General features: G+C 48.2%; 1 protein-coding gene across 1 annotated transcript in view; it reads left to right on the top strand.

Annotated features, from left to right (window-relative positions):
* Positions 1-27715, top strand: part of DHX37 (DEAH-box helicase 37) — a 1051990-nt gene that overhangs the window by 822001 nt on the left and 202274 nt on the right. Inside the window, exon 22 of the mRNA XM_069620118.1 lies at positions 24635-24807. Within this exon, the coding sequence (XP_069476219.1) occupies positions 24635-24807 (173 nt within the window). The remainder of the gene's footprint in view (positions 1-24634; positions 24808-27715) is intronic.

The following is a 27715-nucleotide window of genomic DNA, read 5'->3' as shown; positions in this document are numbered from 1 at the left end:
GGTCAATCGTTTGTGGAGTCTTTAGAGGAGAGGCCCTGCTATAATTATGCTTAACTATAGGTATGCTTGCTCCTCCCCCCAAAAAGGCCTACGGAGAACCGCACTCAAGTGTGTCCTTCACCTTCTCTGCTCGGGAGTCTATTCTGGGTTTCAACCTTGCTCCTCATCGGCACTTTTTGCTTCCGCTACCCCGTCGTTATTGCTTCACCTTGAAATTGCAGGGCACAATGACTGCTGCTCCATGTCTCCCTCTTTGCCCACCTTCTTGAGCTTCTCTGTTAGCTGGCACAACTTGGGATTTTGCCTGTGACAGAGCTCTACAGTCAGGCAGCCATTTCCTTTGTTGCTCAACAGTGCCCCGCCCGGTGTGCACATTCTCATTTACCAAGTATGGCTACTAAATGTGGCTAGTGATCTAAAATGGCAGTGCCACAAGATTTTCGCTTCTTCTTTTGCCATATTGTAGTTTGTCCTTCTTCCTGCCTTCTCAGTCCTTATAAAGTCGTGCACTTGCCCGGGAAAGCTGTGGCTTTCTTAGGCTAGTGAGGCTTTGTGTGGGCCAGGAAGGGGACTGTGACTGTCTAGTCTCAGTCCACATCCTTGGTGCCAGAGGGTCTGCTATTGTGGCAGATTGGAAACCAGTCATTGTCCCTGATTGGGCAACTATTGGCTGTTGGAATGGTACAGATCCTTGCCATTGGTGGTCTTGGACTTGCTTCCAGCTTGAACCTTGGATAAAAGGAGGACCTCTCCAGCTATTCTTCAGATCAACGTTGGAGCCAAGAATCTCTCGAGAAGAGCAGCCTGTTGAAGATCCGAAGATGACTCCTAAAGTGGCCCAGTGTCCAGCGCCGTTTAGCCATGCTCCCCTGCCTGATCTCCCAAGACCATGAGCAGTGCTTCAACCTTTGGACTAGTCAGACCAACTAGTCTCAGCACCTTCTCGATGATCCAGCCCTTGAGAGCATTTGAATGTGTCCTTGGAATGCCCCGTGCACTGACCTTCTCTCTTCTAGGCTACCTCACTTTAACTGTTGCCGTTCCGAGTTGTAGTCTGAAACTTTGGTCATGGCCAGCTTGTGCCACAAGCCTCCTTCACTCAAGATGTCTATGTCCCACCTTCAAGGGAGCCTGTCCTGGAGCAGCTGCTGTGGCCACGACTGGAATTGTGCCTGTCGTCACCTGCAAATGATGACCATCTCTGGAACTTGCCTTCCTCCATCCAGGGAAGTGTCGCAAGAAGGCTTGCATCGTTGGATTCTGCATTCCTTGAGGAATTTACATCTTCCATTACCAGTTGACTGGAAGAATCCTCAAACCTGCATCTCCTGGGCACATCTCACTGGAACCAACGTCAGAAGATCGAACCCCCAGATGATCCACAAAGACATCTGGGAAAATCAAAGCCAGATCGGTAAGTAAGCATCAGTGTGCCTGTCGTCCCCCTCCTCCAACCCCCCGTATTCAATAGGAGTACATGGCAGACGAGTCTCCTATCGCCATTCCACTCACCTTTAGTCATCAAACCTTGGTCAGGTTTCCTGCCCCTTGGCTATCATTTGGTCTGTAAGTAAGGAGGGCACTTCCTTTGGTAAATTGTTATAGACCTTTGAAATATTTTATTGGTATTTATTTGTTATTTATATAGTGCCTTACACCAATGCTCAGTACAGAACCACTTTACAGAAAGGGTTTGAAACATGATAAAATAAATGCACAATAAACAAGCAATTCAATAACCAAATAGTACAGGTAAAGTTAAGACTGTAGTAGAAAACGGTTCAGAGCAGTATGTAAAGCAGAGTAAGAATCAATAGAACTAAGAGAAAGTGGAAGATCGTTCCAGTGAAAGGCAGCAAGCAGGGAGAAAGAGCGAAAACATGACTATGCACAAGGAGGACGAGGAACAGATAGTAAAGAGTTTGAGAATGAAGAACCCAAGTGGGAACATAAAAGGAGACAAGATGCAAGAATCGGCGCAAGGCCATGAAGAGATTTTAATACAGTACAGGGAAGTTGAATTTAAGTCACGAATGGAAAGATAACCATCCAAGGGAAGATAAAGAAGTGTAAATAGAATCATGAGGTGAAAGCAAATAGAGAATACGAATTGAAGAGTTAAAGCTATACTTTAGAGGAGGGATAGGAGAAATTGGAGACCAAAGAGCAGCGTAGAGCAGTAAATTAACCTTGAAAAAATGAGTGAAGATATCAGACCTTTGGTAGCCCTGAAAGTGAAAATGTCCCTAACCTTACGAATATTAAAAAAAAAGAAATAGACAGGAACGAGAGATAATAGAAATATGCTGGGGAAAAAGATAGATCAGTGTCAAGATGAAGACCAAGATTACGGGTAGTAAGGGAAATGGGAAGACGAGATGGGGGTAACAAGACAAAAGGAGGGGACGCAGAAGGAATAGTCGAGGCAGGAAAGAAAAGCAGCTCCGTTTTGGAAGCATTAAGCATTAAGAACAAGAAAATGATCAGACATCCAAGCCTGAATATCAGAAAGATAAGCCGAGGGTGTCATCAGCAGAGAATTGATGAGATAACCCAAAGGAAGAAATGATAGACGCAAGACGGGAACTATAAAGGGAAAAGAGGAAAGGGCTGAGAACTGAGCCCCGTGGAACATTGTGAGAAAGCGAAGAGATCATCAGAGCAGGTTCTGGCACATGAGACAGAGTATGTACGGTTAGATCGATAAGACTGAAACCAATATAATACAGACCCAGAGAAACCAAAAGAAGAAAGGGGCTGAAGTAGTAATATAAAATCCACTGTGTCAAAAGCAGTAATATACAAAAGTATAAGAATTGAAGAGTGTTTGGAGTAACAAGCAGAGAGCAGTGAATCACAAACCGAAAGAGGAGCAGTTCCAGTTGAGTGAAGAGGTCGGAATCCAGGCTGGAAGTAAGGAAGAATAGAATTAAGCGTGACAAATGACGAAACCTGGGAGTAATCAAAACCTTAGAGTTTAGAGAGATAAGGAAGAAGGGAAATAGGACAAAAGTTAGAAAGTAGATAAGGAGCTAAAGAAGGTTTTTTTCAGGATAGGAAGCATGACCGCGTGTTTAAAAGACTGAGGAAAAGTAGATGTGACAAGAGAGATATTAAAAAGACCAATTAGATAAGAGTTGAGAGAAGGATAGTTTTGTGAAATAAAAATGGACGGCATGGGGTCATTCAGTGAAGCAGTAGGCAGAGCCTGCGAAAGAAGCATGGAAATATCAGAATTGGTAACAGTAGGAACTGAAGAAATAATCATGGATGACGAAGAAGAAGAAAGATGAGAATGAAGAGAAGGAGTAACAGCAGTAGCTGCACACAGAGTATCTACTTTAGAAGTAAAGTGAGTAGAGAAATCAAGTACAATTAAAGTTGACTGGAGAGCATGATCGGGAGAGGAGGGATGAAGCCGAGAAAGCGTTTGGAAAAGACATTGAGGATGAGAAGATTGAGCTTGCAAGAGATCAGTGAAAAAGAGGTGCTTAGAAGAGAGAAGTGATTCATCACAGAGAGTGACGTAAGAAGAAATCAATCAGAGTCAGACTTATACCAGCGCCTCTCGAGATGACGAATGGCTCTTCGCATTGGGAGAAGTTGGAAAGAAAGCTAGGACTGAGGGGGCTTCTGGGAGGCAGAAAATGGGGAGGCAAAGTCAGGTAATTGACCAGAATCACACAACCCCAATGGCCCTTTCTCTTCCACACAGGGATAAATCGACGAGCAAGGCCGACCTCATGTCTAGAGAGCTAACTCAGCATGGCAGTTCAAGAGGAGGTGAAAGGTGCCGCAAATCGAGAGGGTGACAAGGAGAGAAGCAACCTTGCCCTTTCAAAGCCATGCGTGTGAAACTTCCCGGGAAGGGAACGTAAGACTGCAAACATTAGCCAGCGTGTGTTGCAGAAGTGTTCCCCAGAGAATTATTCTCTTTTCCTTTGTCTCTTCCAATTGTTAGGTACTGCTCTGTCCTCTGGCCCCATGCTCTTCCCCGGTGCATGTCAATGACTGCAGGCTTTAGTAGGTGTCCAGCCTGCGAGGGTCCCTTCCCAACGTCCGACCCTCACTCACTGTCTGCGGTGCTTTGGCCCAGACCATGGCTGGGGCGACTGTACAGCGTGCAACACCTTGACTTGGCTCGCGTTGAAGAATCGACTTGCCAGGTGGCGGGAGCTCTTCAACTGATCGCCTCCATAGGACCTTAAAGCATATGTGAAGCGGAAGACCAGGCCCAAGGTAGGTGCCCTGTTCTCCTCTGCACCCCACAAGGGAGACTCCTTCCCAGGGAAGCGCCCAAGCGGGAGGGACCTTTCAGGTTAAAAAACCAGCAGGAATACTGAGCCTGCCCCATCTACCGGACCACAGACCGAGGGGTCGCAAGATCCTACCAGTGCTACCACCGAGGGTCAGCGAGGCTCTTATTACTGGGTCTCAACCCGAGGTTCTCTGCCCTAGTACCAGACCAATGTCTGAGGGAGCGCCTGTCCGCAGCACTACCGGCACCATGGCCGAGGGCTCTCCGCCTACCAGGTCTACACCTGAGGTACAGGGAAGGTCACAACCACCGCTGCTCAGTGGCCGTATCCAGCTCAGCAAGTACCACGACTCAGACACATGGCGTGGAGCTAGACAAAATGGCCGCTTGGCCAGACAAAATGGCTGCTCACCCGGCGTCCTTCTCTTTTGGAGATCAGGCAGGGGAAAGCGCTTCCAGGTGGAATTGGAAAACACCATTCAGCGGATCCACTTCCTATCCCTCTGCTTCGCAGGGAAGGTACACATCACCCAACTTGGCAAAGAGGGGCACACCACACACTGCAGCCCCGACCCTTATGCCCGCAGGTGCTCTTATTCCATTAGGCACAACTCCTCCGTGCAAGGAAAGGTTCTCCAAGAAGTTTCTTGCCCTCATGAGATCATCACAGATGGGTGCTATCCTCAGGGACATAATTGGGGACATGCTCCCTCTGGTACAGCCGCAAGCACCCACTGCGGTACCGCCCCTGGGCCAGCTCAGCCCCTGGCTCCCATGCCCGTCCTAATCACAAGAGCTCTGGCTCAGCCCCCTCAGCAGTCTCCGACACTGATAATCAACATGCCAAAGCTGCCTGCGCCCAGCACTCTTCCGGCTCCCCCAGATCCGCAGGACACAACAGTGGACACAGACGAGGAGGAAGACTCAAACACCCCATATTCAGCCAGATCATGTCATGAGAGACTAGCGGGTCTGGCTGCGTACCTAGGTATCCCGTAGCCACAGGTGGAACATCCAAGGCAGGGGTCCTGGCTGAGGTACTTACGTTACGTCCCACTACTTGAACTGGAATTCCACTTCAAAAGGATTTCGAGGCCTTTGCCAAAAAAGGCTGGGTCAAACTACACTCTACCCATCCTACCAACAAGTGTCTCAACGCTAAGTACAGGCAAATGGGAGGGGACCCCCAACCTCACTCCTCTGTGATAGCAGCAGCATTACTATACTCCAAGCCACAGTCTTCCTCAGCGGCTTCAGCATCTGCACTCTTGGGCAAGGAGGAAAAGCTCTTGGAAGCGCTTGGAAAGAAAATGTACTCAAACGCCACTCTCAACCTGCGCCAGGCCAACGCTGATGCCATGTTGGCGGCAAACAACCAGAAACTCTAGCGCGAGATTGCAGACTTCCCTCCAGTGCTCCCCGCCCACAGCCAAGCATGATTCAAGGCTGGGTTGGCATAGGCCAAAATCATGGCCCAGGATATTGTGTCAAGCCTAGCCATTTGTATTGCCATGCACATGAGAAGGTTGGCCTGGCTCAAGGCGACAAAATTCAACCCTGACGTGCAGGAGCACGTACTCAACCTGCCCTTCGTAAGGGGCGACCTGTTTCATTCGACAACGGATGAGGAACTTGATAAGAAAAAGAATAGATGCAAGACAGCAAAATCTTTATTCTAAGTCCACACCCAAGACCTACAGCCAAACACACCAGCGCTCGGATAAAGGTCGGGCCTTCGGAGGCTTTAGGGGCTTCCAGGAGAGAAGGTCCAGACAATCAGACAGATCCCCTAGCCAGCACAGATGCAAGCAGCACAAGGCGGTCAACAAGGACTTTTTCCAGTCCCTCTCCTCAGCACCAGCCTCAGAGGGAAAAAAGTGGTGACAGGTCCATCCGGATCCACGAGTCTCCGGTGGGGGCAGGCTTGCCCTTCACGTACACTGCTGGCGGGCAAAGTTCACGGACCTGTGTATCCTCTCAGTGGAATCCACTGGCTTCCAATTCCTCCTCCTCCTTCCTTCCCTCCGCTCCCACAGATTAGTACAGCAAACTCTTTTTGCGGAAGTCCTCTCGCTTGCAGTGAGCCAGGCAGTGGAGGAAGTCCAAGCCTCACAGCGGGGCAAGGGCTTCTATTCACATATTTTTGCCATACACAAAAAGAACCAGCCTGGCCTGAGAGTTATGTTGGACCTTTATTCTTTGAAACTTTCCCTTCCCCTCCGAAAGATGGTTACCCCAGCCTTTATTGCAGAGACCTTGTGTCTGGGAGAATGGATGTGCTCCCTGGATATGAAGGATACCTACCCACCCCATCGGTCCATCCTGAGGTTCAGAATCGTGGGTTTTCACTTTCAATACAGGGTTCTACGCGTTGGACTCAATTCAGCCCCGAGGGACTTTACAAGACTAATGAACGGAGTGGCAGCTCTACTCAGGGCACATGGCCACCACATTTATCTATAACTAGACTGGCTAGTCAGGGCGAGGTCTCCGGAGGCCTCCGCCCTCATGGGACACACTATACGATCTGGGATTTTCTATCAATCTCAAAAAGTCACAGTTACTGCCCATGCAGAGTCTGACCTTCCTAGGTCTTAGATGATCATCCCCTCAGCAGACAAAATCACAGCTATCGGGAGAACCACTGGGGATTTTCTCAGCTGAGCAATGACCTCGGCATGATGGTACAACACCTGTTGGAAGTCATGGCAGCATGTCTCCTCGCAGTGCCACATACGGGGCTCAAAGTGAGGAGGCTGCAGCTGCACTTCTCAGCCTCCTGAAATCAGGAGAAGGGATCTCAGGCGGAGCAAGTCATCATATCGCAACCATGGATACCAGAATCTAGTCTGGTGGAGTACAGACACCAACCTGCTCATAGGCAGGCCCTTCTGGCAGCCTGCACCTCAGTTCACCATTACCCCAGACTCATCCCTAGAGGGATGGGGGCTACCCTGGACAGCCATATTGTCCATGGAGTATGGTCTCGTCAGGAGCAGCTGGAGCACATTAACTGGCTCGAGCTGATGGCTATCTGGCTGGCGCTCAAAGCCTTCCTCCCCATGATCACCAGCAAATCTTTCCGTATTCAGACAGCTCCACCTGCATGGACTACATCAACAAGCAGGGAAGCACCAGGTGTCCTCCCCTTTGCAGACTGTCGATCGACATTTGGGAGTGGGCCCTGGTGAACAACTTGCACTTGTCAGCAATCCACCTCACTGGGGAGTCCAACCTAGAGGCGGACAGGCTCAGCAGGCTAGGCGTGGACAATTACAAATGGCAGTTGAACAAGTAGGTCCTTCAGGGGATCTTCATCAGGTGGCGTCACCCGCAGGTGGACTTCTTCGCCTCCAGTACCAACAGGAGATGCCCCCAGTTTGCCTCATGGCTGGGGCAGGGCAGGGGTTCGTTAGGCAGCGTGATTCAGATCCCGTGGAACAACATGAGCGTGTATGCTTTTCCCCCAATCCCCTGGTGCACATGGTCATCTGCAGGATAAGGGAGTCACAGAGCGTTTGTCTCAGCCTGATAGCGCCATGGTGGCCAGCGAGACCCTGGTTCTTGGAACTTCTCAGCCTGTCGGATCCACCTCCGGTACACCTCCTGGCGGGCCCAGTCCACTTACTCTACCAGCAAGGGGGCACAGGGTGTAACCCTGCTGCGCAGAAGTTAACTATTGCAGCTTGGTTCCTGAACAGGTTGCCCTGAAGCATCTCCACCTGTCCCAGGCTAACCCGGCTCTCATACAAGGGGCTAGGAGCTACGCTACAAGGAGCCAGTACTGGACCAAGTGGACCAGGTTCTGTCACTGGGCAGAATCAAAGGAAATTGATCCATTGGCTTGCTCATTGGACGACGTTCTATCCTGCTCAGCACATCTGAGGGACACTCAGATGACCCCTTTCAGGGGGACACATGCTGCATGTATCTGGCGGCCATTGGGGCCTACAAGAACTCGAATCTGGTGGTTAAGAGGCACTTGGTGGGTCTGACCAGATTGTATCCACCTATCAAAAAGCCACACCCGGTCTGGGCCCTTAATGTAGTGCTGGGCAGGCATCAGGCTAGTTACCATTAAAACAGCCATGCTAGTGGGCCTGACCTTGGCACGCTGAATCAGTGAAATCCAGGCCCTGGTGGCATCAGAGCCATATACTACATTTCACAGGGACATGGTGGTTCTTAGAACACCCCACACCCAACATTTCTTCCTAAAGTTGTTTCCTCTTTTCAACTGAATGAGTCTCAGAAGGTATTGCACTGTCTGGATGTCAGACGTGCGCTAAGAATTTACCTGGACAGAACCAAGAGCTTCCGTAAATCGGGCACCCTATTCATCATCTTTGGGGGATCAAAACCAGGCTGTTGGGCCTCCAAGCCCTCCATAGCAAGGTGGATGGTTATGGACATCAAGGAGGCGTATGAGGGGCAGCCTTTGCCAGCAAATATGCACGCCCACACCGTCAGAGCCAGGGCCACTGCGGTAGCTTTCCAAAGACACGTCCTGTGGCAGACTATCAGCAAAGCAGCTACGTGGGCTACTCCCTCAGCCTTCTGCAAGCACTTTTTGGATAACAGCGCCAGGTCGGACGCAGCATTTGGCCAGGCAGTGTTGAAGAACTTGTTTTCTTAAGAGGGTCAACTCTTCACCCTGGGGCTACATTCAGTTGTAATCGCCTATACAGTATGGAGGAAAGGGGACTATGGACTAGGAGTACATTAGTCATTAGAGTGAGTAACTTATAATTTTTGTCCTATAGAAAACGTTCTTGAGCTTACTTTCTTGTCGTAGTTAGATTTTTTATTGGCTCTGGGCCTTTTCCATATGAGTGCAGACTAGATCTCGAACAAGTGTCATATGTTCTTGCATTCAGGTAGCAGTTTGCGAGATGGGAATGGGTGCCTCTTCTCGTTCTTCCTAGGTTTCCCAGAGCATGTACAGGACATCTCTGGGCTCTCTGCCATAAAGTAGTTCAAAATGGGGAAAATCCTGTAGAGGCCTGTGGGGTTTTCTTCACTGCAAATAGTGCCCAAAGGATCATTCGGTCCCAGTCTTTCCCGTCCTTGTACACCAATTTTCACAGGATTAATTTTAGGGTCTTGTTGAATCTTTCTACCCAAGCCATCGGTTTGGGGATGTTACACAGACGTCCGTAAGGTGGCAATATGGTGTAGCTCTTTGACCTCTACCTTGAGCTTGCTCATAAAATTTGAACCCTGTTCGGTCAATATTTCCTTTGGAAAGCCAACCCTGAAAAAGATGGTAGGAGGTGTTTAAGGATTTGCTGTGTGGTATTATTTAGCTTTGGGAATGCTTTGGGGTATCTAGTGACATAATCAACAATCACGAGGATGTATTTGTTGCCTAATCTGAATGTTTCTAAAGGTCAATAATGTCCATTCCGATTCTTGAAAACTGGACTTTTATTTATTTATTTTTGCATTTATTTCAGTGCACAAAACTCTCAGGCATCTAGGCGCTAGTTACAGGAAGTGCATGGTACATATGGAGGTTACATGTTCTATTGGAGAGCCTCGCCACATGGTACAGGGGGCTACTTTTGGATAAGCATGAGAACAAGCATGACAAAATAGGTAAGCACAGAGACGGGCATGTCAAAATAGGTAAGGGTGCACATTCTGGGAAGGCTGCGCCTCATGGAACGAGGGGCTACTTCATAAGTGCATGATAACAAATAATGTGGATGTCAACAAGCATAGCCAAGGCAGGTAAGGTAAAGGCGTCAACTCGGGTTACATGCAGGCATGGGAGAGCAGTGTAAGTCAATGCAAAAGTAATTTAGATGCACAGTGAAATACATATTGCACATAGTGCACAAATTATGTGAGGTAGGCTTAGTTACAACAATGCAGCAGTTTGTGTATAAAAGTCACAGTTTCACCATGCTCTTGGCGTGCCTTGTCTGCAGCTTCGCTTCATAGGAAACCTTTGGCCTGTTTCTGTCACAATAAGAACCCCCCGTTTCTGCAACGCTGGAGGTTGCCTTAGCGACACTTGGGACGCAACATCCAGAGGCGGTGCTCTGCAACCATGCGTTCCGTTGTCAAGGGAACAACGCGTGAATGCGATCACCTGACCGGCGTTGATAAGTTACGCCCTGCCTCCCACGTCCCATAAAACTCAGCTGAGCGCTGACACCGGTGCTTCTGATTGAAGTTGTGATTCATGAATTCAGTCTTGTTCATGGTTCTTGTTTTGTCCCCTGCTACCGACTCCCTCCATGTATAGTCCGGTATCAACCTTCTGCTTTTGAACATCAACCTCGCTTGCCTAACATATTGTACTACTGCTGCTTGATCACTGCCGAATACCTGCTACGGAATTAGAGACTGCCTCATGCTGACGTTTTGTATTTCTGCTGCCCGCCTGAAACACGGACTGCTTTCGGATTTCTCCTGATTCCTAACGGAGCCTTCATTGCACGGAACTAAGAGACGCTCTGCTGGTCATATGTGCACCATCCCGGCCGTTAGAGCGCCCTTGTGCCGCCTGGGAATTCAGGTCCCACTAACACCACTAACTTCCTTCCCTTGTTTTTTTTATTTTTTCGTTTGCTTACCTCCAGGATTACATGGGACTTCCTTTGACTCCTGCCTTCCTGACCCATTGCCCTTCCGCATATATGTAAGAGTATACGCTCCTGACACTTCATTTTCTGAATCTGCTTTAGTGTAGTTCCTTACTATTTCCCCCTGATCCCTTCTATAGTGGCCATTCTACTAAGAACTACCTATGACAACAGACAGTTGTTAGTACCTGCGCCTCAAGGAAGAAAGGTTAGTTCTAACACATTCCTTTGGTTTTTCTTGCCTGCATCCTGTATTCCATAATAAGACCCAACTTTTATTTCCAGCTGGCGTACACCTGATGGTATTGGTTCTTCTACTCGCTTTTTCAGTTAATTAACCCCTTTGCTATTGCTATAGGACTCATACAAATGTGCATTCATAGAAAGGGTTCCCTCAGCGATCGGATCTGCTGGTGTGTTCAACAGGAAGCAGTCCGGTGTCCGAGCCGCTGGTGAGTCATAACAATAAATCGGCGACAAGTAGTTGGGGATAGCAAAGCGTAAATAAGAGTGGTGTAGTCGCATCTAAATACGAAAGTCCATGTGTTGACCAGAAATCAATGAATCACAGCAACAGTTTGTTTTGGTGGCACGTTGAAGTGAGCAGCCAAAATAGCAGTTAGTGGGTGGGGGGGGGGTCAGATCGGAGGTGCCGGAGGAACAGCCTCCGGTAAAGCGAGGCAGAAATCAGCTTTCTTAGCTTGGCACAGAGATGTGACGGAACAGAAGCAGATAATAGCACAAGGGGCCCTGCATTGGGTAGCGGTGGGGGGAGAGAGCATCACGGTAGATGTGGACTTATGAGAGGAACGCACATTGGCGCTCTTACCTTTAGATGCCCCATGATAGCATGCATTAGTCGATGCAACGCTGCGCAGCAGGGCAGGCATTGCACATAAGGATCGGATCCCAACCAGAGCCCAGACAGGAACAGAAGTGAGCCTTTGTATTGAGCTATCATTGGTAGAGTATTCAGTGGGGCAGGCAATGGGACGTGTGTGCTAGTTTGACATATTTCACATGTCTGGATAAAGCTCTTTATAACGGCGTGGATACCTGACCAGTAATGCTTGGGTTTTGGATTGTCCTAGGTAGCCCCCAGTAAGATGGCAATGTGCAATCTCTGGTACAACATTTTGGTGGGTCCTGAAGGATCACCAGTTGTTATTTTATTAACCCTTCAGTCGATGTTTCCCTACTATACAACAATCCCTACTTTAAGAAGAAAAAGGGGCTCCCTTTTCCAATACCTCTCCTTCCGGAATAGCCTGTAGAAAGGCTTCAACGAGAGCACGGTCGTTTCTCTAGGCGAAGGCTAGATCGGGATAGATGGTGGGCTTCTCTCCCTTCATTTCTTCGAGGTTAGAAGGTTTATCAGCCTCCCCAAAGCCCCACTGCACCTCATTCTGTTTTGTCTGGTTTGCTTTCTTTAAACAGAGTGAATAGTGCCCTTTCCAAAATTCATTGAGCAATTTGATCCCCACAATGTACTTCAAATGGGATCTTTTCCATGATTCTGTAAGAGAACCTTTACGTCCCCTCGGAAGTCAGGGTCGATGACTGTTGGGCAGAATTATATGCAGTACCCTTTGGGAACACCACACACGATTAAGACTACAAGTGCAAGTACAAATTCACATTTAGTACAAGTCCGTACTACACAGTATTTGGTAGCAGTGGCTGAGCAGCCAGACTTATCTCAAGATTAAAGTGAGCAGTACAAGATATTACACAAAGGACAACAATTACTATGGTTCAAACAAACACTGATTCAAGGTTTCTGAGTAAAAAAATATTCATTTATTTACACCATCATTTATAAAACCGTTCACTATCCTAAAGCAGCAGAAAATCGCAGTCTTAATATACTACAACACCCAATAAATTCTGGACAAGTTGAGCTCAAAATGAAGTATGAGCAAAATGACACTCCAGCAATTTAAAAGGGGAGAAAAGACAAGGTTATCCAAAATCAATAGCACCAACAAGTTATAGGCAGGGCAATCTAGAAAAGGCTACTACAACTAGGATTCAAGTCAATAGGTGTGGGCCAATGTTAATGGTTCAGAGTCTTTGCAGAGGATCACAAAGTTCAAAGTAGTTTGCGGTTAAGTCTTTGCCAAGAGTTCAAAACGCAGTTGGTCGGAGGAAAAGGTACTTAAAGAAGATGAGAAGGACAAGCCTTCGGTGAAAGATTTCCCGCGCTTTCACCTATGTCGACGGAAAGAACGACCGAGTTTGCACAGTACCTTTAAAGAAGAAGAATGCTGTAGCTGAATGCTGTAGCTGAGGCAGTTGTTCCTGGCAGTTCCAGCAGGCTCGCGGTTCCTGAAGCTTCCGTCGTGGTGACAAGGACAACGGCTGGAGGGTCCTGCACTGCCCAGGGAAGAAGCCAGCAGCGGAGCAAACCAACAAAATGAAAGGTGCGCTCCTTAAAACCCAAACTGGTTCTCTTCCCACTGGCTATCCGATCTACTGCAGCGATGCACAGTAAATTCGACCAGATGAGGACCGGTGTCTGGTGTTTGGCAAGCTGGTTGTGCCGACCAAGCTCAAGGGAAGAAGATTCCTTGCAGATCTCCTCTGTCGTTGAAGTTTCAGGTGATTCGGACCTGCGGCAGGGCTTCCCCGGGTGTCATCGCCTTCCTTCAGCGTCTCTTTGGTTCTCTTGTTCCAGTGGCAACTCTGCCTTCCAGTCTAAGAGACTGGCTTCTTATGCACCAAATCCCCCATTCACACAGCCTGGCTGTCAATCGCACAGCAGGGTATCTGTCCTGGCAGGGCAGCCACCTAGCCAATCAAACAAGAGTGCGACTTGGGTCTCCAAGGAGACCCTGTGCAGGGAGCCTCAAACCCCTCCCTCACATCCTGTCCACCCAGACACTCAGGCACCTAAGGAGGGCTTCTGTGCAGAAGCCAGCCAAAGGACGGCGAACAAAGGAACCAAACCTGGTTTGGCGCGCAGAGTAAAACACTAGAAAGACCTTTACAAAAAGATATGTCAAATGAACTCGATCGGAACCAAGTTAAAATAAAAGTGGATTACCGGGTTTGAGTTTGAGGCTACCACCATAGCCTCAAATGGTACCAAAGGCTATTTTCATAGTCTGCGGTAGAATAAAAATGGAAGATTCCACTGCCACCAGCCAAATCTTAGAGAAAGGGGAACATACTAATGTTCCATGAGAATCGGACAAAAGGGGATAACTATTAACCCCTCCAGTACTCTATTGGAAGATAGGGTGTACTGGGTCTGTAAATTTAAAAAAACTAGTAAAGTCAATGGTAACTTTATATGTTCTTGGAGACAGTAGTCAGTCCCAGAAAATGGAGTTTAAAGTGGGAAGTCTGAAAAGGTGCTGGGTGACACAAAGTAAAACGATGATGCCTATGGGGTGGATGAGACTCCATAGTCCATGAGCATAAAAATGTACACCACACAGCAAAACACATGTAAGAGTAGGGAAAAATGGCTCACACTCTTACCAGGTAAAAAAAAGAAACCCTAGAATTCCAGCAAAACTGCTGAGGGACTCAAAAGGTAAGGGAAATTAGCCATTCTGGAGAATTCTCCCTAACAATGACACCTGCTAAAACATCTATACCGAACTTCCATGCTAGACCAGATTTTGGGGCTAACCTGATGTAACACCCCAGAGGGGGTATCGAAACCAAATTGGTAGGAATCCTTCATCTTTTCCCAGGGGGAATGACAGCATCCCTACTGCTACAAATATCGAAACCTTTCGATTCTTTTGTGGCAACAGAAGGGTTAGAAGCTCGATGATTAAGTTTTTGAAATTGTAGTGTTCCCCAATTTGTTTCAATTGAGTCAGATCCCACTTCTGACACCATATGTAAGGAACTCATGGTGGCAACAGTAAAGACACGCACAAGTGATCACAGTTCAAGAGTGTTTATTAAACTGTATGCATGGGTGAGAAAAACGCCTAATCTAAACCTAAAGCTAAGATGGGATCAAGCTACATCCATCAAATAATAATAAGGCAGTTCTAGTAGCATCTTGTCAAATAAAAAAAGGCCTATAATACAAATAAAAAAATTGCCAATCCTTCGCACTAAGTTATAAAAGAGTGTGGGATAATGTTCGCTAGAAAAGAAAAGTGTTCACAAAATGATAAGTCACAATGGTATGGCTGGGTCTCCCATCCCCACGTTTTAAGCACGGGACAAGACAGAACTCCTCAGCACAGCACACTCCTGGGCCTCTCCAGCGCAAGGTTCACAATTCCATTGAACAATACCAGAACCTTCAGGGGCCAAGTCTCTTGTATACAAAGTCTCTTGTTTTAGAAGGCCTGCTGGATCAAAAACAACAAACAAACAAAAGTGCCTTCAGTGAACTTGCACATTGGGCGGTTGCTTTTCACCCCTTGGATCTCCCTTCGCCAGGCTCGGATCCTTCTTGCAACATGGGCCTCCCTTTGCTGGGTTCCCTACGGCCTTTAACTCTGAATATAGCTTTTCCCTTGGCATCCCTCTGTCGGGTTCATATAGCCATCTTTCACACAATTCATGAATTACTTAATCTCATCAGAAAGCGTGGTTTCCCTTCTCCTAGCTTTCTCTCAGCAATGGGTCAGAGACTTTCAATTGTACAAGGGATTTGATGTGACTCTTAGCACCACCCTTGACAGCTCACGCTGCCGTTTCCTACGGCCTTCTGGTACTTGCAGTTTCAACACAAAACAAAAAGGGGCCATCGAGAGTCCTTCGAATTAGCACCTGACCAAGCTGCAGCTTGCCCTTCTCTGGGCTTTCCCAAATGTTCAAACACACACAAATTCTTTGTTCCCAAGTTCCTTGCGTTCATATCATGTTGCCACTTGCAACCTTGGGCTCAACACAGTTCAGTTTACTATCGGCTTCCTCCGACTCTCCAGCTGTGCTAAAGCCGTTGGCTTGTCTTGCTTCTGGAGTCAAGGACGATACTACGGTAGCCAGCGTGGCTCCCTGCATTTTGCATCAATGTGAGAGGCCCCCGTGCACCGTTGACATCTGTTACTTCTCCAGCATTGGATCTTTCATGGATTCACATGCTTAGAATATTCCCCGTCGTCAGGCTGGGAATCCCCGGTACATTATATAGACCCTTTCGCGTAGGAAATTTTTTTTTTTCGACGCTTATGCGTCCTATCCACCTCGTTTTGTATCATGCGTGCCCGTACCGTCAGGACGTCATGATATAAATACAGGACCCGCCCCCGCGCTCCCTCAGATTTCAACCGTCTTTCAAAGTAGTGGGATCCTCGTGATTACTACTAGTGGAAACTAGGTTGTTTTTTCTGTTTCGCTTCGGCGACGCTCAAATTCTGGTGAATTATGTCTGGAAAAGCGTTATTTCGCCCTTGTGCGACATGTGGCCTCAAAAAAGTTTAGGAAGGAGATGGCCACATGGACTGTATCTACTGTCTCCACCCGCACCACACGGCGGATACATGTGAGATATGCCAGGGTTTCTCCCAAAAAACCCTTAAGGACCGTAAAAGAAGGCTGGTCGACTGGCTTAATGACGGAGCGGGTGCCTACCCGGCTTCGGAAGTTGGCTCCACGGCCTCCAGGAGCAAGTCGGAGCCTCCATCGAAAAAGGTACGGCCAGCGGAAAGTCGCACTGAGGACAAGCATAAGGGGAAACACGCTGGATCTTCCTCATCACATAAAAAGCCCTCCTCCTCCTCATCTAAGACGGAGAGGCAGGCGCTGTCAAAATCCTCCTCAGGGGACCGTCCCAGGTCTTCCATGAGTCGAGATGCTTCAGCCGGGAAGTCGGCATCGAAATCGGCGACGAAGTCTAAGGGCTCGACGACGACGACGACTTGCTCGTCGACCCCGGTGTCATTGACGATGCCTATTACTGCTCAGGCAGCAGCGGTTGGGATTCCTTCGTCGACGGAGACTCAGTCTATGGCTTGGCTGCCAGAGGTCTATCACCCGATCCCCCCTGAGGTCTTACTGCAGCCAGACACGGCCTGCTCGGCGGAAGCTGAAGGTGACACGGTTCTGCAGCCATCGGATTTAGGCTTACGGCCTTCCACGTCGTCGACGACGAGTGCGAGTGGGGGTATGGTACCTATGTCATCCACGTTACTGACCCCTCAGACGGTTTTGTCTCTGGATGTGCTTAATACTCTTCAGAAGCTCCTGCAGCGGCTGGATACGCAGATCCCTCAACCTGGGACGTCATCGTCACTTTTTTCTGTACCTTCCGTCGACGAGCGAACTTGTACGGCTCGCTCGACGACTAAACACCCATCGGCTCCCCAGGCGGTAAAAGATCGTCCTCGAGCTCAGGAGGAGGGTGAGTTGTCGGAGTCCGACTCGATACTGGGTGACTCAGGGTCAGACATCTCCCTGTCACCGTCGAGGGACCCAACATGGAGTTCGGATGTAGAGGTAGAGTCTACGAGGAGCCAGACACAGCCATCTCCCCCGGATGATGTGGGAGCCTTCCATGCAATGATGGGAAAAGCTTGTTCCGAGTTCGGCTTGATTCCTGAGGAGCAGAAGAAAGACTGTTTCCTTTTTGACCATATGGGTCAAAGGAGAAAATCGGTTTTTGCCATCCCAATTCTGGACCACGTGTGGCAAGAAGGTCTCAAGACGATGCGCCATCCGTTCTCGGAGCCAGCTATAAAGGGACGGATTGAGAAAAAGTTTAAAGCTCCGGAGTCCACTCCAAAATGTCTAACATCACAGCCTCTGTCTGACTCGGTGGTGTCGGCGGCAGCGGCTAGGAAGGCCAGGGTGCAGCAAAAATGTTCAACGCCACCGGAAAGCGAGGCTAGGAGGCAGGACGCCTTTGGAAAAAAGGTGCTCTCGGTCGGAGCGACGACAGTAAGAGCAGCCAATTCCTTAGCGATCGTGTCACGATACGATAGAGAAATGTGGCACAAACTGGCCCCTATCCTAGAACACCTGCCAGACGAACACCGGAAAGCAGCTATGTTACTGGTGAGGGATGGCGAAGAGGCCTCGAACCACGCAATTAATATCGCAGTTGACCTAGCAGAGTCTGGTTTCAAACAAATCAACCATGGAGTAGTGCTTTGTCGACAAGCGTGGCTCAAATGTACTACTTTCCGTCCTGAAGTCCAGTACAAAGTCCTTGACATGCCATGTGAAGGGGAACACCTGTTTGGCGAAAAGGTTGATGAAGCGTTGAAGGGGATGAAAGAAGACACGGATACTGCTAGGTCCCTCGGCGCCCTTCAAACGGGTAGAAACTTTCGCTCTTTTCGCCCCTTTAGGGGTGCTTCTGGAAACTCCCGCTTCGGAGTCTCGAGGGACCGTGGTTTTAACAGGCCCTCGTACTCTTCACAAGGGTTCAGACGAGCGTCCCAGTCGGCACGTAGAAACAGGGACTATCAAGCCTCCAGGCGGCGAGGCTCGGGTCCGTCGTCGACGAAGAACAAGCAAACCAACAACCAATGACGGCCTTCGGAACGTCCTGGGGGGTCGAGTCTCTCATCACTTCGACCGATGGAAATGCATCACCACAGATCGATGGGTTCTAGACACGATTCGCATGGGTCATGCGCTACAATTCAAAGACAAGCCTCCGCGTCTTCCGCCTATATTCTCGACACAGCCCCACCTCCTAATCCTACGACAAGAGGCGGCGCTTATGTTGCGAAAAGGGGCGGTAGAGAAAGTTCCTGTGGCACAGGAAGGACAAGGGGTTTATTCCCGGTTGTTCGTTGTCAAGAAGCCAAACGGCAAATGGATGCCCATTCTCGACCTGAGGGTACTCAACAAGTGGCTAAAGAGCCTAAAATTCAAAATGCTAAAGCTCCAAGAGGTTATCAGGTCGGTGCAACCCATGGATTATCTATCTTCACTAGACCTTCAAGATGCTTATTTTCACATCCCAATACGCCCACGACACAGGAGATATTTAAGGTTCGTCGTCGGGAGGAAGCATTTTCAGTTCAAGGTCCTCCCGTTTGGGCTCAAGTCCTCCCCCAGGACGTTCACCAAGTGCTTGGCCCCTATAGCGGCCCATTTAAGGAAGGATGGTCACCATGTCTATCCATATCTAGACGACTGGCTGGTCAGAGGTTCGTCCAGGGAACAAACACGAGGCAGTCTAAGGGCCACAATGTCCCTCTTACAGGAACTGGGCTTCGCAATAAACTTCAACAAGTCCTCCGTAGAGCCTTCGAGGACCTTGGTCTTTCTAGGAGCGGAGTTTCATACACACACAAGCCTGGTAAGACCATCCAGCGAAAGAATTCAGAAACTTCAAAGCAAGGCGTCGGAATGGAAAGGCGGTACCAAGGTTTCAGTGCGCAAGTACATGTCTCTGCTAGGGACCATGTCGTCCTGCATTCCGTTGATAAACAATTGCCGTCTGTTTATGAGACCCTGCCAGGAATTTCTAGCGGACCGCTGGGCGCAGAGCCGAGGTCGCTGGTCCGACAGACTGGTCGTCGACGAACAACTAGTTCAAGCACTCTGCTGGTGGAGGGTGTCTACTCATCTAACGAAAGGAATGCCTCTACTGGAACCAGAGTTCCAAAAGACGGTGGTGACGGATGCATCGCTGAGCGGATGGGGAGCCTATCTGGATACGTTACAGGTACAAGGCCAGTGGTCGCTGGAGGAGTCCTCCCTGCATATCAACCTGCTAGAACTGAGAGCAGTACGATGGGCTCTGAAATCTTTTCTTCCCCAACTGAGGGACTCGGTGGTGCGTGTCATGACGGACAACACCACTACGATGTTCTACTTGAGGAAACAAGGAGGGACACGTTCCAGGTCCCTATCGACGGAGGCACAGAAAATCTGGCACTGGGCCCTGCAACACAACATGCAAATCTTAGCGTTCCACCTGCCAGGAGTGAGAAACGTGGAAGCCGATGCCCTCAGCAGAGAAATGAACGAAGTTCACGAATGGGTGCTGAACGACCAACTACTACAACAAGTATTCAAGAAATGGGGACGCCCTTCCATAGACTTGTTTGCGACAAAGAACAACAGGAAATGCCATCAGTACGCAAGCAGATGGCCGCAGCAGGGCTCGCTGGGGGATGCGTTCTCCTTCCCATGGACGAACAAATTCATGTACGCATTCCCTCCATTTCCCCTTGTCCGGAGGACGTTGCAATGGATCCTCAGGTACCCATGTCGGGTAATTCTGGTGGCCCCGTATTGGGCCAGACAGGTGTGGTTTTCAGACCTGCTACACTTAGCGGTGGCGGAACCGATAAGATTCCAGAAGACCCCCGACCTTCTGTCTCGACAGGAGGGTGTAGTTTGGCATCACGACCCGGACAGCCTCAAGTTGACGGCCTGGCTCCTGACTTCGCCGAATTTGGTCGGCTAACGATTCCGGAGGACTGTCGGCGTATCCTGCAAGCGGCAAGAGCACCTTCCACAAACGCCTCATACGCGTACAAATGGAGAAGTTTCTGTCAATGGTGCGAGGATCAACCAGGTTTGGCCCCGCAGTCGATTAAGCCGGAACAGCTTCTTCCATACTTGCTGTTCTTAGCTCAAAAGGGCCTGTCGGTATCGTCAATAAAAGTACACCTAGCAGCCATTTCCAGGTTTACTCGTCAACGGCATTCGGCACCATTGTTCAGCGACCGCCTGATTAAACAATTCCTTAAAGGCCTCTTTCGGAGTTTCCCTCCAGAGAAGAAGTTTCCGCCGGAGTGGAGCCTCAATCTGGTCTTAACGTCTCTTATGAAGCCTCCTTTTGAGCCAATGTCATCATCGTCTCTAAAGTTTTTGTCGTGGAAATTGGCCTTCCTGGTGGCCATCACCTCAGCCCGACGTATTTCAGAAGTTCAGGCTCTAATGGTAGACCCACCATACTTACGATTTTTCAAGAACAAGGTAGTCCTAGCCACTAACCCACAGTTCATACCAAAAGCTCCTTCGGTGTTCCATAAACACTCCTCTATTGTGTTGCCTACGTTTTTTCCGGAGCCATGCTCGGGAGCGGAGCGCATGTTGCACACATTGGATGCAAAAAGGGCTCTCAAGTTTTATCTTCATCGTACGCAACCGTTCAGAGAAACGAGACAGCTGTTCGTGGCCTATGGTCTTGGTGCCAGAGGAAAAGCCATTTCAAAGCAAGGACTGTCAAGATGGGTGTCATCTACCATTTCGTACTGCCATTCCAAGGCAGGGAAACCTCTTCTACGACGGCCAAGAGCTCATTCAACTAGAGCAGCGGCATCGTCGACGGCACTGTGGGCCGGAGTCCCTCTGGGGGACATCTGCATGGCGGCTACCTGGGCGGCTACACACACCTTTACCCGCCATTACTGCCTGTCGCAGCAACATGCCGAAGATACCCGGATGGGACAGGCGGTGCTCCGACACCTATTCCAATAAGGTAAGCCCCGGCTGAGGGGTCGCATCCTTTGGAATTTAAGACTGTATGTGGTTCGTTCTCCTATGTTAACGTTTTCTAATGTATACATGATGATAAGGAACGGGCTTTGCGAAGAAAGTATATGGGTTTGCATGCACGCACGCCTCCTCTTTGGGGGTGATACTGCTATGTAATCTATTCTAAGCATGTGAATCCATGAAAGATCCAATGCTGGAGAAGGGAATAGTTTCTTACCTGTAACTCCATTTCTCCAGCATTGGTATCTTTCATGGATTCAAATGCGCCCGCCTGCCTCCCCTGCACATGCAAACCGGTTCCCCCACTACTTTGGGGGCCGAAATCTGAGGGAGCGCGGGGGCGGGTCCTGTATTTATATCATGACGTCCTGACGGTACGGGCACGCATGATACAAAACGAGGTGGATAGGACGCATAAGCGTCGAAAAGAAAAAAAAAAAATTTCCTACGGGAAAGGGTCTATATAATGTACCGGGGATTCCCAGCCTGACGACGGGGAATATTCTAAGCATGTGAATCCATGAAAGATACCAATGCTGGAGAAATGGAGTTACAGGTAAGAAACTATTCCCTTCACACGCCAGCTGTAAATCCGGGTGTTATGATTTCCCTTTCGGAGGCTTCGCAGTTCTGAGTTAAAAAAGAGCAATGATAGTTCCGCCTTCGTCGTCCCTTAAGGTCTCGCCGGCTTTCTCCTCCGTTTGAACTGCCTGTTCGGTGTAGCCATTTCCTCGTACATTCGGCCTTCCTCGTAGTGCTTTCATGCTCCGCCTTTTATCCCTGTGGGGAAGGTAAAGGGCCGTCAGGTGTGTGTGGTTATTGTCAATTGCCTGACCCGTGTGTTGGACATGTCAGGTAAACGGCTCTGGTGGTAGTACGTTGTCTGTCACGCTGTAAGAAAGTGTTCGTTTCGGAGAATGGAGGTCGGGGGGGCGGTAGAGCTTCTAAATATCCCACAGAGTTCGATGGGGAAAAGGTGTTATTAGGAAGGGGGTACAGCGTCTCAACCCTCGGTTTCCCACTTCACTCCCCGAAGACCCCTCATCCGGGTGCTCCTCCCCCACTGGTCCACCCCCAGGAACTGGATCCAATAGCGATGGCCATGTCCTGGCCACCTGGATGACAGATCTGTGGGGACTAGCGGGTGAGACACCTTCAGGTTTCTCACAGCCCCCAGGGAAACCTACCAACAATAGGTACTTATTGCCAACACGCTGTCAAAGTGGATAACTTTTAAAAGACACTTTGGAGAGTCTCAAAAATGACACCCATCAAAAGAGTAAATGACTCTGTGAGTGTGGAAAAAGGTTCCCACTCAGAGGTATAGGGAAAAATAATGTACCATCCTGCAAAAAGTTCTGGGGTTGACACAGGTCAGGAAGATGTATCATTGATATGAAAATATGATTCCATGTCATTTCATCGCGGGATGTTTTTTCGTGGGGTTTTTTACCGCGATTTATTTTTCTGAAAAAACCCATAGAATTTTTTGCGGGGGGGGGGGTCCTATCGACCCCCCCCCACCCCGATTAAAAAAAAAAAAAAAGAATCAATGTTTTTTTTCAAAAACTTGAGGGGAGTCTGTTCCAGGGGTGAGTGTTTTTTACTTCTGTTGAGCCTTGCCACCTCCCGTGGTTGTGTATATGTACTGCTATGTAATCTTTATTCATGAGCATGTGAATCCATACCAGACCCCATGCCGGGAGAAGGTTTAAGTCACTTACCAGTTCTCCAGCAATTGGTCTGGCATAGATTCAAATGGACATCCTCTCTCCTTCCCCTCTGTGGCCCTTCTTGGTTCATTCTCCCTCTTTACATGCTTACTAAATCTGAAGGTGGCCACCAGGGGTGGAGCTTAGGGAGAGGGCTGTCATTGGATGGGGGCAGTATGCCCAGAGTACAGAGATTGGTTTAGAGGAGAAATGCAGCATTGAAGCTAAAGTGAAACTGTTTTTCTTTCACTGGGGATCCCAAGGCTGACGACAGGGAATATTCATGAGCATGTGAATCCATGTCAGACCCACGCTGGAGAACAGGAGGTACAGGTAAGTAACTTGAACCTTATTGCACATTTCAATGCAATTATATGAGGGGGGTAGCCCCCACCCCATACTCCCCTTAAATTATTTATCAATCTAACCCCCCCTCAATATAATTGCATTGAAATTCGCAGTCGAAAATGCAGCATTATCTTGTATTTTCTGCTGCACATTAATGGGGTGATACCCTTCCTTCCAGGGTGGGCAATGGGCATCCCTCTTGCATATCCTGTTTCCTGTTATTTGCATTTTTTCCTCCTGTCCTGATGATCATAAGAGACCATGAGCCCATTACCACTCATACGCTGTGACCCTCGACTCAGACTATACCTCACCAACAAACCCCTACAAATGACCACCTCTGCCATTGAATCATGGATGTCAGGTGCTTCTTGAAACTAATCGTGAACAAGATTGAACTACTGTGTGTCAACTCAAAGTTCTACTCCATTCCCCATCCATCCTATCCCCGTCCCTCGTCTGAAGGTCGTACTTTACCCCGAGCAACCAGTCAAAGCTCCAAAGAAATCAGGCTCTTTATTGTCAAATACTGTGGCTGTGTAATGCATGTACAGTGACCATCTGAACCAATACTTTGAGAAATAAAGTATCATACCTCTGCACACACATTATCCTACCAGGTCGCGCTTTGAAGTGACCATGCTAAAACCAGGCTTTGCAAATCTATGAATTCAATGATACATGTTACTTACTGTCCAGCACCAAAGGGACGATACCGCACAGAGCTGTTAGCTTGGGACATCCTGGTTTGGAGAAGTCCCAGCCTTGAAACCCTGAAACCCAGAATTCCCAAGACAGTCCTAATGGTAGTCTGATGATGGCATGCTGACTTCAAAACCCCACCCAAAAGTTCCCAAGGCCTGCCCACGAATCAACTTGCCCTTCTCCCTATCTCTCCTCCCGGCAGCTGAAATCTCGCAGGTTGCCTATTCTCCTCATATAAGAGAGAATCGCCATAATGCCCCAGCTGCTTGTTACTTTTAGAGACCATGTGATTGTAAGATGGCTATGTCTTTTTGTGCCATATTGTACCCTGCCAGGCATGTGATATGTTATATTTGTTCTGCATCATTTTCTAGCCAGAAGTCTCCATTGCTCCTCGCAAAGAACTCTTATTCACGCTGGTAAGTTGCAGAAAAATGTTTTCTGCTTCTTGTACCTGGCAGAAAATGGTGCTGCTCCTTAGCAGAAGTGACACTGACCTGAATGAGCGCTCAGGTTATTTTGCAGACTGTGTTTGGACTCAGTAATGCTGCTAAGCATTCATTCCTTTGCAGGAGCTGTTGCAAGTTTGTCTCAGTGTTTTTCTCAATGTCACAAGGGTCTCTTTTTGTCTTCAGTGAATTCCATCTGCCCGGATGCCGGACTCTTTGTGGATCCGAAGATGAAGCCGCCCACAGAGACTCAAGTCATTTACCTGCGGCAAATCGTCATGGCTGGCCTTGGTGATCATATTGCTCGAAGGATACAGGCCGAAGAGTTGCTTGATGAAAAGTGGAAGAATGCCTACAAGGTGAAGTGCCCTTTTCTACCTTTCCTGTATCCCATTCATTAAGATGCTCACAGTAAAATGTAATACTCTGCTTCTGAAAGGGGCTTCCAGTACATACTTGCGAGGATACAGGACACATTACTGGGACGTGGGAATCCTGGTCAGAGTCCAGGATAAGTTACTCAGTGATTGAGGTGCACGGGTGCATCCTTTTTAAGGGTACAGGATGTTTGACGGGTGCGTGTAGGTGCATCCCTGTACCGCTTTGAAATGCATTAACCGGAAAGACCTTTGAGTGTTTAAGGGCCAAGTACAAGATACTTACTCTGTGCACTGCATATATGCCCCAAAGGAGAATAAGCCTAAAGAAATGCATGACCGCAGATACTGTAAAGGTCATTGGATATGGCGGGTTTCATCTCCCTGTGCCATCATAGCTGGTTTCTTCCATATGTTGTGCTATTTGTTGCATACGTTTACACTGCTTTGCATGTCCAACTGGTACGATGTGGACCACTTATCGGATTGTGATGAGAACTTTGACATTGTGCACCTAATTGACCGGTATAACAGTAGCACGCACACAAATTCCAGGTATTAAGAATTAATAACTGGATTTGTCTTCCTTCTTAAATTAAAATTTGTTTTGAAACAATTTCATAATTATTCCATCCCTTGCCAGTTGCCGGCATTTCATGTACTCTGTCAGTATTCTTGTGCGACATCCCACGGGAAGAACAGCTTCAACATGGCTGACTTTATTTTGCATCTGTGATTCCGTGTTCTTGTCGTATTTTCTTGTTTTCTCAGTCATCATTGTATACAGAATTTCTTCTGGGGAGATTCCTCAAACAATTCTGCCAAACTGGCGTCTGCCATCTGAAACAAAATGTCATCCTTATCTGTAAACGTATGTTTTGGGTTTTTCCCTGACAGACAAGTGGTCTATTGGGGGTCTACCTGAAAGTGTCCAGGTATGTTCCCAGCAGATTCCTAGTCCGTTCCGGAATCTGGTGGGATGTCACCACGTCACACCACATTTGTAGAATGGATTTCAAAGTTTTCAGCTTAACTTTCTTAAAGGATTTTTGATTGTCAAATGTAATCAATTGACATTGCATTGGGTTATCAGAGTCTATATCAGTTTATACTGTAGCCCATAATCGCAGATCAAAGTCTGGTATTCATCAAACCATGTGTGTCTGTTTTCTCAAGTAAAACTGCAGTAAACTGGGTGCGCCTATAACAGTTCTCTCTTCCCAATCGCAACTTTTGTGCATTATTGTGAGGCTGAATGGATTTGAAGGTGTCAAAGGGGAAAATAGTGCTATAGTCAAATTATGGCCAGGAAATGGTGCTCTTTATGTGGTTCCATAAAGGAACTTTCTTGGTTTGTACGCGTCTTCCAGTAGAGAGATGAGATCATGGGGTGACAGGGAGACAGCTGCTTTTATGGGAGATTGATGTGGTAGGGGCAGTTGAAGAGTGGGTTTCACGCTAGCCATCCCTATTTTATATTACTTTATGAGGAATTTCTGAAACAAGAAGGGGGTTTTGTGATGAAATTGGACCTACCTTTTAAAACTACTTCTCAATTACCCATTTCATTTTAGACGGTCATTTTGTAAGTAAGTGGAGCATAAAAGGAAACCGTAAAAACATTTTAAGCTCCTCATTCACGCTCCTTCATTTTACAGCAATCCTGAGGCGCATCTCTGCTTTGCTTTTCTCAAAAGAGCATTTAGTTTTATGCTTGCATGAGATTTTTATGCAGGCATAAAAACAAAGATTCTCGTGGAATTTGCCTCACTACTACCTGCCTCTGCTTGCAGATTCAGAACCACCTAGAGAAAATTAACTTGCTAGGACTAAGACAATCGGGCTTCCTCCCCAAACATGGCACAGAGACGGCCTTGATCGATCTCAAGGCATAAATGGACAACCTCAAAGACAATGGCAAACTAGCCCTTCTCCTCCTCGACCTTTCGGCCGGTTTTGACTTTGTAAACCACGAAATTCATCTAGCCTCAGCAGCTAAATTCTCTGACAAGGCCAATGCCTGAATTCAGTCCGTCCTGAATAATAGATCCATGAGGGTCTTTGCTCCCACTGCCGCCGCCGAACCGGCCCCGGTCACATGTGGCGTCCCCCAGAGCTCCTGTGTTTCCCCCACATTATACAATGTGTTTATGAAACCTCTCTTCGACATACTGGACCATTGGTTGTCATCTACACGAATTACGCAGATGGCACTCAAATACTCATCCCACTAACAGGCGACTACTCCACCGATAACACAGTACTCAACAATATTTATTCCATTATCCGAGAATGGATGGCCAAACACGGACTCTGCCTCAACGACGACAAGACCGAGCTTCTTCTCCTAGGCTCCCAATCCAGATTTGACAACCTCGACAAACTTTACCAGACATTCACCATTGCCGACAATAACAAATCTGTCTCCAACAGCGTTAAAACTCTTGGGATTTACCTTGACTCCTCCCTTACACTGGCCAGACAAATCAACGCCATCTCTTCCGCCACCGCTTACACATGTAAGCTCATCAATGCCAGCAGACCTTACCTCTCGACCTCTAACTGCACTACTCTAGCCAGAGCACTAGTACTCTCAAAGGTCGGCTATTGTAATGCTCTCTATTTGGGCACCAGCCAAAAGAACATCAACAAGCTTCAAATTATCCAAAACAACGCACTAAGAGCAGCACTGAACATACCCAAACACGAGCACATCTCTGACGCTAGACGCTCCACTCAGTGGCTATCCATACCTCAGAGAATCGAATACAAAACATTCTCTCTCACACACAAGTGTCTATTTAACAAAGCACCTAGCTACCTCACGGACAACTTCACGCACCACACCCCAACTCGCACAACCAGATCAGCCCAAACCCAATGCTTAAAT

This window comes from Ambystoma mexicanum, chromosome 10, assembly GCF_040938575.1.
Source record: "Ambystoma mexicanum isolate Mex_15411 chromosome 10, UKY_AmexF1_1, whole genome shotgun sequence".
NCBI classification, from domain to species: Eukaryota; Metazoa; Chordata; class Amphibia; order Caudata; family Ambystomatidae; genus Ambystoma; species Ambystoma mexicanum.
Note: the sequence above shows the minus strand (reverse complement) of the source record. Positions and strands in the feature narration are given on the sequence as shown.